Source organism: Cordyceps militaris, assembly GCF_000225605.1.
Source record: "Cordyceps militaris CM01 unplaced genomic scaffold CCM_S00004, whole genome shotgun sequence".
NCBI lineage: Eukaryota > Fungi > Ascomycota > Sordariomycetes > Hypocreales > Cordycipitaceae > Cordyceps > Cordyceps militaris.
Genome location: NW_006271972.1, coordinates 2968161 through 2980350, shown reverse-complemented (window position 1 = coordinate 2980350; position 12190 = coordinate 2968161). Strand labels below are relative to the sequence as shown.

Genomic DNA, 12190 nt, shown 5'->3' with positions numbered 1-12190 from the left:
AAGCCTCGCCAGACTTTTTCATCCACCACCTCAAGCCCTGACCGAACATACAACAGACAGACCCTCCAAACCTGCGCAGCGACGATGGCGTTTTTTATTGGATGGGAGCTTTGGCAGGAACTGACCTTTGTTGGTACTCGTCGATATCTTCATTGTACCCAACGCTAACAGATCAGTAAAGGTCCTAGCTTGCTTGATTGCGATCGTCTTCCTCATTGGCTTTGTTAAGCTCTGGCGAACAAACCAGATCCTACGCCGCTATGAGCTGCTCGACGAAGAAAAACGCGCCCGACTCGCCGAAATGCAACAATATGGCATCGATATACCGGCCGTCAATGACATACCCTTTGGCTCTCGAGCGATACAGAGTGGAATAGAGGTCGATGAAATATGGATATCTCGGCCGAATACTCCGGCGCCAAGCCACCACGCACCATGCACTGTAAAGATAGACGATTCTTCCATGAATGGCACTACGATGGCTTGCAAAGAACCCTCGCCTATAGGCAATGTCTCAGACAGCAGCTACGGAAAAGGGAAAGTCCTTACACCACCTGGCGGCGGGTCTTCTAAAACGCCGAAGAGGTCTACTCTGTCAGAGCAGCACTTTAGCGACTCAACGACTGTCAAGACGACGACTCTTAGCAAGGGGGACGATAATAATTTACTTCCTGCTTTGAGGTCGGAAGGGCTCAATCACCCTGTAAACATGATTGATGATGGCGGTGCGCTTCGGCCTCGCGGCAGCAACACACAAACTGGCAGCGATACAGGCAATGAAGCTGCTGCATCAGCGCTGGACTTCGAAACTGAGCCCGTGCCGTATGGAACAGCGGAGGTATTTGCCAACACTCGCACCCGGCGTACAGTTTCAGGTTTCGAGATACTTCCGGCTGGGTTTCTAGGGCAACGCTTCGAACTCCATGCCTCGGATTATCAAAGTGCAGATCTTTCCAAGCCAAACGAGGAAGCGCGGACACCGAACAAGTTGCAGAAACCTAGACCAAAGGATTCAAACTAGCCTCATGGTATGGTGTTTTTCCCGAGCCACGCCTAATGGACGAGGCTTCATTGTACATCATGCCGTCGTTGTTATGGGTCAACATTCCAAGTTGACACCTGGCTTGGTTACCACAAGGCAGATAGTAATAACTGCCTTGTTAACTGTTTGTAAGATATACTACCATTTGGTGTCGAATGACACTACGGTGATATTAGCGAATTCAACCAACTACTTTTCTCACATTTACAATGATACAACCCCCATTTGCTAAAGGTACTCAGCGGCGCATCTTACACAGCTGCTCCCTCGATTGCGCATTGTACCCTACACTCGCGGCTCGAGATGAGCAATTCGAAATCGTTGCTGTTTAGCCTCTGAAGTCGAAACACGCCACACATCCTAGCAAAACTCTTTGCATCGATGTACGAGATGGCCTGGCACAGCCTTGGCCTACCCGAGCCCTGCGCAGATGAAATCACAGTAGCCTGGGGATGTTGCGCAGCATTCGCAGCTTTGTGATTCCTAACAACTGTAATATTTCCATTGATGATGAGTAAATAGCACCATTTGAACCGCAGTCTAATTTGTTTCAGGCTCTGTAATAAAGAAGTATTGATATACCGCATGTTGAAGCCCGGTGACAAGCTCTGATTTGGAACATTGAAAACTGTACGTCACGTCAATAACCTCACAGTAGACAGGAATCAGTATACAGGCAAAAATAGTCGCTATGGGCAGACTGTTTATAAAATGATCCATCAATCATAAATCTGCAGAAATATACATGACTGTGACCGCGTTAGAACGTATTTCCACAATATTTTTCCGGGATATGCTTACCATTATTTCCGCGCACGAACGCATCGCCATATTCTTTCCTCTTAACACCGTTGACGAATTCTTGTGTCTTCTCTAGTGCAATGTTCATGTAGCCATCCACAGACTGGAGTTCTCCTGTGACGGAGTCAGTACATGCCTCCGAAGCCAACGCCGACCTCCACACTCAATACTTCCGAAACAAATCAAAGATTCATGCGTACCTTTGTATACGACGCCCGAGTTGAGCTTGACAATGACGGGGTTGCCGATGATGTCGCTGAGGAAGCTGGAGGGGTCTTTGCCCTCGCCCTGTGCGCCGTTTTCCATAGTCGACTCTGCCGATGCTCGGGCTTTTACGGGAGGTACCGTGATTGTAGTGTATAGGGTTGATGATCAAATGGACGGGTGACAAAGAGCTCAGCTGAGATACGATGGATGATATCAAGGCGCGAATAGAGGGACTCAATGTTTGGTTTTTGTCGTTTCACCCTTGTGAAGATGGATGTGGGTACCTAAGGATAGTAGGCACACAACTGTGCACACAATTATGAACTAGCATTGGGTACGTACAATTCGTGCCTCTAGGTAGGGACTCCCCACCCTCCCCACCTCTTCTTTCTCATAGTGAATAATAACTAATAATTAGCAAACGCGAGACTATCTCAAGTTGTTTGCAATTGCCTGTTATTACCTACTAGAGCGCCTCCTCCACTAAAGAAGCCAGCTACCTTCTCGCTCTTCTATCATCTAATTACTTATTGGCTATGGCTCATCCCTAAAACAATTTTCTTCTTAGCTTGCTCCGACCTCTCATTTTCTTTGTTGGCTTGCACACGTATCGCGACGCCCCACGCCATGGCTGACCTAAATGCGATCGAAAAGAAGTTGCCCTTCAAGCCGACGGCACTGCGCAACACGCGGCCGAAACCAACATTGAGTAGTAGCACGGGCGACGATGGCTTGCCAGCTTCGGCAGGCGTATGTAGCAACAGTGCCGGCGGGCGAAGCGACGAGGAGGAAGACACGTTGGCGTTGTTCCGCCGCGCCAAAGAGATGGCGCCGATTGTTGAGGCGGACCGCAAGCGGCGGAAGCACAGACAGCTGCAGAAACAGAAGGAACAGGAAGAAGCTCGCAGCAGAGCGCTGGCGAGCAGCAAGCGTCCATTAACCGAGCAAGAAGACACCGATACGGCCCAGGCGACGACACCCACTACAACGCAGGCATCGGCGATGTCGGAGGACGGAATCCTAGCCACACAGGAAGAGGACAATAGGTACGTGTTGCAGCCGACCGAGGAACAATGTTGAATGCGACAGCTGATTTCAGGAATAGAGAACTCGTAACACCACCATCCTCGAAACGCTCTCGGCGCGATACCTCGACCTTGATCACCAAGCCTGAGGATGTTGACCTCAGCAACAGGGAGTCGGTGCAGAGCTCACCCACGATGCGTACAACCCGCTCTCTGGCCCCTGACCGCTCCATGACGCCTGCTCTTTACGGCACGTCTCTGTACGGTACCGGCGCATCCACGTCGACACATCACGCGCATGCGCGGCCCCGTCTGGGTGGTGCGGCGCCTGCAGGATCACAAGTTATACTCCTTGAATCGGATTCCGAGCCCGAGATCTCCGCTCCTGCTGGCACCACGTCGGTAAAAGGCATTGAGCAAGCCGCAACACTGGACCTTGACCTAAACACCGACGCACTTACAGACGAGGATGACGACGAATTCTCAGAATATGTTCGCAAGGCGCAAGAGCAGCGTGACAAGCATATTTTGCAGATGGAACAAGCTGCCGCAGCATCGCAACTTTCACCGGCGTCTAGGTACGCATCAACAGGGCTGTCCCCAGCGCCGGATAACGCCAAGCAGGCCATGGACATTGTCGTGACATCCGAGGTGCCCGGCGCGCGTCATGTCTTGGCCAGGATTTGCTTCGACCGTCCCTTGCGCGCGGTGCGAGACTGCTGGACGAACTCCCAGCACAAGCGGAATGTTCCCCTGCACGGCCTACTCGAACACGACGAGGACGTGATTCTCACATGGCGACGAAAAAAGGTCTACATGAGCTCCACACTGCTGAGCCTAGGCATCCGGCCCAGTGAGGACGGGTCCGGGGCCGCGGTGATGGACGGGTATGCGCGAGACGGGTTCAACGACGACCGCACAAGAGTGCACATGGAGGCGTGGACGCCCGCGCAGTTTGCGCAGATGGAGCGCGAGGAGGAACGTCGACGACGACGGGACTTGTCGGATGAGCCGGCGAGCGGCGCCGGCGACAACGACGAGGAAGACACTGCGGCCGCGGTGTTGCGCGTCATACTCAAAACAAGAGGCGGCGAGCCGGTCAAGCTCAGAGTCCTCCCCGAAACGACCACGGAGACACTGGTAGCAGCGTTTCGCGCGCAGCGCGACGTGCCGCAAGAGGCAGACGTGGGACTATGGTTCGACGGCCTGAGATTGGAAGCCGGCGCGACGCTGAGTGATGCAGGTATAGATGACATGGATACGATAGAGGTGCATGTCAAGTAGCTCATTCTCCAATGTATGCCTCATCTTTTGCTTTTTTCTTTTCTTTGCTTTTCGGTGTGGGACAGAATGGTAGCATGCATTATATTTGGTTAGTAGCTAGTTAGTGGAAAGGACATATATGAATTGATACCCACGGCAGCATTTGGCTTGTCTGTTTTTTTCCTTTTCCAGAATTTTCTCAGTATCAATACATCGTGGTTACTAGTGGCTTTGGCGTGTTACAAATGGCAGAGTACGAAATGGACGGCTTCCAACAGTGCCACGTGTGTTTTTAATAGAAAATCGAATTTTATAAGAAGCGTCACACTCGACGCATGCTACTATAGCAGCGGAGCGAACCGTCCCGAAACGCCAGCGAAATAATACATCTACGAGAGGTTGCGTGTGTTTCCACCTCACCAACATGTCTCAAAACTCAATACAACATCTCCTTCCCAAGACAATACGCGCTTCAACCCATGAACAAGTATTCTTGCTAAAAACGCCCCCAACGCCTCGCTGCATTCAATTTCGATATCCCTCCAGATAATATATGTTATTACGCGATCAGCTCCTCGAAGCCATTGGGTACTGACGGGGGTGAAATCGTCCCCTCGTCGATCGATCTCGCGGACAACGGTGTTGCGGGCTCTTCGGACTGGATAGCGTCGCGGGGTAGTAGCGTCATAGTTGACACAGTCGGACCAGACACACTGACAGTGGGTTTCTTCGCCGCGGTTTTCGCATCGAGGTCCTTGCCGGTGGGTATCCTTTTACCCGTTTTGAAACTATCCATAATAGTCGACTTTGTGTTCTTGTGCTTGCGTGTTCGGGGTTTAGAGTCCCCTTTCGTTTTGCGTGCGGCGTCCTTGTCGGGGCTACCAAAGGCAAGCTTGGATTGCTTTAGTGTCTTGGCGGCTGCGAGTTTGGGACTGGGTTTTGGCGTCGGGATAGCTAGTTCATCTTCTATGTTGGGTTGCGATTTGTCGACGATACTGTCATCCATGGCGGGCGATGTAGAGGACAGGCTGACCTCGATGTTGGTCGTGTTGGCGTCAAGCTCCTGCTTGTTGGATACAATGTAGGCATTACCTATGTCGACCGAACGTGACCGGGAGGCGAGGTGGGCAACATTATCACACTCGGACTGGACTACCATATCCCAGCAGTCTTTTAAATCCATGCCCTTCGGCTCTGGCGAGAGGTTGATCCATGCGGTGAATCCGTCTTTTCTGCCTCGAGTCACCTGGCAGAGTTCTTTGACAAGTCTTCGCGTGCCAGGAACCTTGAGCGTGGTGCCAACAACAATGACAGCGTCTGGACGTGCCCGCAGGTCAGCACTAGATACGTCGCCAATGGCCTCTGCGTCGGGATTGTATTCATTGTAGAGAACAATCCTGGGCCGGATGCGACCAATGCCATGACTGCGCTTGCCACCGTAGACTGTGCGAATCGAGTCCTGCTCTGTACAGGACGCGCACAGTGGAGGCTCGGGCCCGTTGAAAAGTTCAGCTTTCAGAGGCGATAATTCGGCACATTTGGTGCAGACCATATGTTGCAGGCCACCGTGCAGCTGTATCGTCTTGGGCCATGGACCCTTGGGGTTGAGAGGTACTTTTGTTTCCAGGGGCTTCATTTGAGTATCGAGGCAATCGATATTCTGTGAGTAAAGGCGGAGAAGACGACCCTCTTGAGCGAGAGATGCCAACATGTGATGAAATGGAGTAGGAACTGCCTTGGCAGACATCTCGGCCATATCGCGGACCATATTGTGGAAGGATTGAGTTGACGAGTCGTGCTTGTAGACGGATGCATCGAAAAGGTGCTTGCCCGAAGATTTAACCTTATACTGTTTCTTGGTGGTGGCAAAGAGACCTTTGGAGGACCGAAAGTCAGGGATACCAGCTGAGACGGAAATGCCAGCACCGGCGACGACGACGATTTTCTTCTTCCTTTGTAGGGCGGATAGCAAACGGCCCATCTGCTCGGTGTCTTCGGGCGTAAAGTCAACTTGCGACTTGGAGAGGTTGAGGTACTTGGTTGTGCGCTCTTTGGTCACAGCGGTTTTGCGACGCTTGGAGGGCCGGTCGCTAGTGCTGCCATCGTCAGATTGACTGGAGGAGTGATCGGCGCGCTTGATGGGTGTCTGTGAGCCAGACGTGTCTGTGGAAAGTGATTCCGGTGAGGGATAGCGTCTGGCAACGTTGCCAGAGACCATGGGCGAGTTGGGCAGCGACGGCGTTTTGGATAGGACTGTCAATGGCGATGAAGGCGGTTCCGAGGCTGCGCGTGCTGGCGAGGAGAAAGGGCTGGATGGCAATGATGAGTTTGTATTGGTAGATGGCGGTAAATCCACCGAAGATTGTCGGCGCTCCATGCTACCGAGGCGTCAGACGATTGAGACCTGGAGCGGAAATGGTAGAGGATAGGCGCAAGAGCCTGGCCGGTGGCGAGGGAAAAGAAGACGAAATGGATCACAGCAGGCTAGGTCATCGCGTGGCCTCGGATAGTGTGACTTGGTAACTAATGGCCTGTGGGTGCTTGCGGAATGGGTAGTTATGTATGGATAGTGCTTCGCTAAATGAGAGAAGGGCAGTAGTCGTGTCAGTTGAAGTGAATGTTGTCGGAAACCTGGCGCTACTGGGGCGAGAGTCGGTATGTGAGCGGTAGGTACTGCGTCGATGTTGATGATGCAAGGTGAAAAGGCGACCAGCCGGGTTGTGAAGCGGTTGCATAGGGGGGCAGAAACACAGACAAGAGCAAGGGCAGCAAGGGCGAAAACTACCTCCAAGTAGCGGCCTATGCAAACACTGTTGTGCGCCGGACCCAACGCCTTTGGGTGTACAAATTCCCCCTCCTGGATTCCACCTTGGGGTTCTTTTTCTTCGACCTGGACTAGTGGAACAGATATCTTTCTAGGCGATAACTAAGGAGAAACGAGAGAAAGAGGAAGGCAACAGAGGAAGAAAGAGCGAGTCAAGAGCCAAATAAAAGATGGCGGCGAGTGTTTCGCCTGATGGGCTTGGAATAACTGGGTGTAAACACGCCGCGTCTGCGCTAGTGGTGGGTACCTAGGTACCTAGGACAAACAATGCCGATCTGAGCGTCTGATTTGACCCAGCATTCTAACTAATTTAATTATTAAATCTACGCACCAGGTACCTACGCGGGTAGGAGGTGTTTTCTAACCCAGCCTCATACGCCACGATATTTTAAGGTATTGTTATGTGAAGAAGGTTTTCCTCCAAGCTACTCGAGTTTTTCCCGCCTCCTTGTAACTATATCTTCTATATAGGTAGAGAGGTACTAGAGAAGCTAGTAAGGCTAATTAGCGTACAACAATTTATTGGTATCAATATTTCAAGTTATATTATAATAGAAAATATATTTCAAAGTAGCTTTCAAATATGTGGAAATACCTAGATTTATCGTAATTTGGCTAGAAATATGCTAGACGGAACAAAGAGTTATGTCACTGGCGCGGCCGGGCAACGCAATGGCAGCTTGGCAAATGCCAAGCAAAAGGTACCTAGGTACTTGCTCCCATGAACACCAGGCGCTAACGTTAGCTGCCAAGTCCCCACCCGAGACTTGAGTTGCAGCAAAGGCATCTCGCCGGTAACCCCGTCTTTCAATCCGGCCTTCTGCCTCTAACTACTCCCACTCCCCGAGTCCCCGGCTGCATTTCTTTCCCACCGCAAACCCCGTCGCATTTTATTCTAGATTCCTTGCTTTTGTCTGACAATTCTTTTCCTCCCAAGAATTATCGAGCGACAGTGAGTCGGATTCGAGACTTGTACTAGGCTATTCTTACCCATCGACGTCATAGCGACCTGTGACCGTAACCATGCCGATCCGAAACCCTTTCGCCCGTCGGCCCGAGGTCGCCATCCCCAACAACGAAAATGAGCGCCCGGGACAAGAAAATAGCCATCCTGGCTTCGAGAGAGTCGACACGGTGGGCTCTAAAGCCTCGTCAGCGATGAGCATTCGCAGCAGCAAGAGCCACGATAACGGCGAGTACAAGATGAGTGGTACGCGCAACCCTCCAAGAGGATGCACCAGTTGCGCCAATTGAAATTGTGCTCCTGGCAAGGACATCGTTTGGATATGAGTCCTACATACTCGAGACCAAATCACAAAGGATACTGGCTGGCAACATGCCAACACTGGCCCTACATCGAGCCTCGCTAGCAAATACCGTCATTTCTTATACTGACAATTGGCCCGCAACAGTCGTCAATGATAGTGGCATCTACCTGCCTGTAAGTGTATTCCACCAAACTGTCCCGCCCCTTTCGCAACGCATCTCCCTGCATGTAGGTAGGTATGGGCGAGGCTAATTATGCTGCAGCCTTCCCCAACAGTGGAAAAAGGGCAGCCTTGGCCCAAGCGACACTTGTCTTCACGTGCCTCAACAGACACGCGCAGCAGCTTTGGCGACCTTGAGCATTTCTCCATCTCTAGAGAATCGTTCGATTCGTACAGGCGATCCTTTGTAAGCGGCGCCCCGAGCAGTTGGTGTGACTATTGTCGCCGTCTGGGTGCTAGGGTGGCTGATGAGGCTAATATAATCCCAGGACATCACTGCACGCTCTCCCATCAAGCATAACAACGCCCCAGTGCGTCAAAGCCTGGACTCTGCCCGCTTTCCACGACATCAGTACTCGGTTCATCGCAAGATGGAGCGACAGGTCCCTACGCCGGAAGAGAACTTTGAGGACGTTGGACTGGACGATGGCAAACAGCAGCAGCGCAAGCGCGGATTCTTTGCAAAGTTGACTGACAGTCAGGACAAAGAATCGTCGCCATCCACCATGCCTCGGTTTCTCATGGGCGGTCGCAAGCGCGGGCAAAGTGGCCAGGGGGCCGAATTGGGCAGCGTCGATCGTCGGCGAACATCAGTCACGAGTGAGGTACGCTGACCTCGCGGATAGCAAATTCCCGGCGGTGGCGCGGAAGCTCGGGGAGGTTTTTTTACTTTAAGCAAACGGCAGACTTTTCTGGTATTTTTCGGCGTTCTGGGGGGAACCTTGGCTTGATCATATGGGAGAGTGCATCGACACTGAATTCGCCCAACTAATAATAGAGGCGACACTAAATTAACGAGGACATGATCGAATATTATTGAGACAGCCGTCAATACTACGTAACAATCGTGATTTGATTCCGGACGTGCTGGGGGATGTGATGCTTTGGCCTGGTCAATAGCAACGGCGTCGGGTCCCGGATTCCGTAGTCATTTCATTCATGACTGGCTGTTGCATCCCCTCCCTGTTGGGACAAAGCCCATTGAATGTTTGATTGCTCTTGCCGCCCAAGCTTCGTTCCAGGCCGATTCTGAGGACCGATGACGGATCGTACGAAACCAGGCTTGTACCCACTAGTTACAAGTGGCTGGCTTGGTCTTGGGCTCGTGCATCATCACCTGCTCTCTTGGAGTGGGCTTACCAAGTTCGTTAACCTTATTGGCGCCGAAGAGGGTCACAGACAGATGGCGAGCTTGCCCCGCTGGAAACGGGTTGACATTTGGTATACTGCGCCCTTTGACAAGCACAGTCTGACTAGGGCATCGTAACTCAACTATTGGAACCCTTGCATCTCATAGCAGTATAAATTGCTGTTGGCCTTACTGCGGTTGCTCAATACGTACGACCGCAGCAATCACTGGGCACTGCGAACCCACTCAAGTCTCCCTAGTACCTGGACCTGGGTATATAGAGCGATCGCGGGGTTGGCTGCCCATTTTGACCAAGCACCAAGATCCTCGCCCAAGTCAACCAGAAAATGAAGGAACAAGGGGAAAAGGAGGTTGCTCTCTCGTTGGCCTCGCTTCTCGTTCACGCCGACGATGGCATCTCTACACATCGAGCAGTTGCACCGGCCATGCATGTCAGCACAACATTTCGGTACACGGACAACCCAGAATTGCTCCAGCCCGAAGTCTATGTCAATGTAAGAGCCCCATCCTACAAGTTATTGCCATGGTAAACTCTGACCGTGCCTGACCATGCCTGAGTAGCCTGATGCTCCGCTCGACTCACACGTTTACTCCCGCTTTACCAACCCCAACAGTACTCGTCTCGAAGCCATCCTGACGTCTGTTCTCGGCGGCAAAGCTCTGACCTACGCCTCGGGCCTCTCTGCGTTCCACATGATGCTCGTACGCATCAATCCGAAGCGAATCGCCATTGCTGACGGCTATCACGGCTGCCACGGTATCATTGATATCCAATCGCGTTTGACAGGCCTCAAGAAACTGCCACTCGACTGCGAAGCGTCCGACTTGCAGCCTGGCGACATCATACATGTTGAGACGCCGCTTAATCCGACTGGCGAAGCGCGCGACTTGCAATACTACGCCGACAAAGCGCACGCAGCTGGCGCATACCTGACAGTGGACGCAACGTTCGCGCCGCCACCCCTGCAGGACCCATTTGCGCACGGCGCCGACATTGTCATGCACAGCGGCACAAAGTACTTTGGTGGACACTCGGACATGTTGTGTGGTGTGTTGGCCCTCAGCCCGCGTTTGCCACTCGATGACTGGTTCCCGACCATGCTGTACGAGCGTGCCATCCTGGGATGTGTCATGGGCAGCATGGAGGGCTGGCTGGGTCTACGCTCGATGCGCACCATGGAGCTGCGCGTGTTGCGCCAGAGCAAGACGGCCACTGCCATTGTCGCGTGGCTGGCGGAGCAAATCAAGGATCCGGCGTCGCCTGTGTTCAAGGTCGTTGATCATGTCAAGCACGCAAGCCTGCAACCTGAGGCAGCAGACGAAAACAGCTGGCTCCGGCGACAGATGCCTGGCGGGTACGGTCCCGTATTCTCTCTGGCTATGAAGAGTGAGGCTATGGCGAGGCGGCTTCCGAGTAAGCTGCGACTATTTCACCATGCGACGAGCTTGGGTGGCGTCGAGAGCCTGATTGAATGGCGCGCCATGACGGACAAGACGGTGGCGAGAAACTTGCTGCGTGTGAGCATCGGCGTAGAAGCGGAGGAGGATCTCAAGGCCGATATTGAGCAAGCTTTCACCAAACTTGCCGCAGAAAATTAAAGACGTATGCAGAAGACAGACAGCACGCATCATGATGCTGATGGTACATATTCTACCATACAGCTAGCTTGCAGGTTTTCAGGCCAGCAAGACTACTACTACATGCATAATGAGACATTTGGCATCTAAGAATCTGCTCTACCAAGATTGTGAGCCTAGAAAGACTATTTCACTAAGCGAGCAGGTATGGTATTGTTATTTAACGCCGGGGGGGATGCCTGAAAAGGGCAAAGGGCGGCGAGCAGGTATGCTGCGGCTCATGTACATGGTCACATGTTCAGACTCAACCAAGTGGCAGACCCTGCATGGAACAGATGCACAACCTATGACCTGGTAAACCCGAGGACACCATTTCTTTGATTTCATTCACAGGACTGGGATTGGTGGTATGCCAGCCACCCTCTACTTGGTCAGGAGACTCCTGGGTGCCGACCCCGCCGCACTCGGCCGCTGACTAGGCCTCGATCTCACATGGACCACTGCGCCGCCACCGACTATCGGCCACAAAACGACAAGGAATCTTGGCAATGCACACCCTGGTCTGAAGGGGAAACCGCTACAGAGGCTCTACTATCCCCTCTCCAAGTCCTGATTACAGCTTTGGGATGATACTGCGATACTGCATACCCGGCACTCATCCTGACCGGCTCCCCTTGCATCACAGATGCCGACGAAAAAGCATGTAATTTTAGATGTCCACCGCCCTGTCCAGCCCAGACAAGTCTTGGAAAGATGGACAGTGTCCGGCTGAATAGGCGAGCTCGTCAGGCTTGCGAGCCTTGCAGGTGTGCT

The 12190-nt window shown here is 52.5% G+C and overlaps 5 protein-coding genes across 5 annotated transcripts; 3 read left to right on the top strand and 2 right to left on the bottom strand.

Annotated features, from left to right (window-relative positions):
- Window positions 1-1765: 1765 nt before the first annotated feature.
- CCM_05957 (U6 snRNA-associated Sm-like protein LSm6, putative) lies at window positions 1766-2149 on the bottom strand (the record flags this gene model as incomplete). Its single annotated transcript, XM_006671101.1, has 3 exons — window positions 1766-1791; window positions 1844-1957; window positions 2044-2149. The coding sequence occupies 3 exons, from the start codon at window positions 2147-2149 to the stop codon at window positions 1766-1768; spliced, it is 246 nt and encodes an 81-aa protein (XP_006671164.1).
- A 528-nt stretch (window positions 2150-2677) lies between these two features.
- CCM_05956 (Ubiquitin) lies at window positions 2678-4359 on the top strand (the record flags this gene model as incomplete). The annotated part of the gene is made up of 2 exons (XM_006671100.1): window positions 2678-3096; window positions 3150-4359. The coding sequence occupies 2 exons, from the start codon at window positions 2678-2680 to the stop codon at window positions 4357-4359; spliced, it is 1629 nt and encodes a 542-aa protein (XP_006671163.1).
- A 538-nt stretch (window positions 4360-4897) lies between these two features.
- CCM_05955 (NAD-dependent histone deacetylase SIR2) lies at window positions 4898-6556 on the bottom strand (the record flags this gene model as incomplete). The annotated part of the gene is made up of 1 exon (XM_006671099.1): window positions 4898-6556. The coding sequence occupies one exon, from the start codon at window positions 6554-6556 to the stop codon at window positions 4898-4900; it is 1659 nt and encodes a 552-aa protein (XP_006671162.1).
- A 1629-nt stretch (window positions 6557-8185) lies between these two features.
- Window positions 8186-9263, top strand: CCM_05954 (uncharacterized protein; the record flags this gene model as incomplete). Its single annotated transcript, XM_006671098.1, has 5 exons — window positions 8186-8372; window positions 8575-8603; window positions 8693-8836; window positions 8919-8960; window positions 9003-9263. 5 exons carry the CDS (start codon window positions 8186-8188, stop codon window positions 9261-9263), a joined length of 663 nt encoding a protein of 220 aa, XP_006671161.1.
- Window positions 9264-10125: 862 nt separating this feature from the next.
- CCM_05953 (cystathionine beta-lyase) lies at window positions 10126-11398 on the top strand (the record flags this gene model as incomplete). Its single annotated transcript, XM_006671097.1, has 2 exons — window positions 10126-10293; window positions 10361-11398. 2 exons carry the CDS (start codon window positions 10126-10128, stop codon window positions 11396-11398), a joined length of 1206 nt encoding a protein of 401 aa, XP_006671160.1.
- Between the last annotated feature and the right edge of the window lie 792 nt (window positions 11399-12190).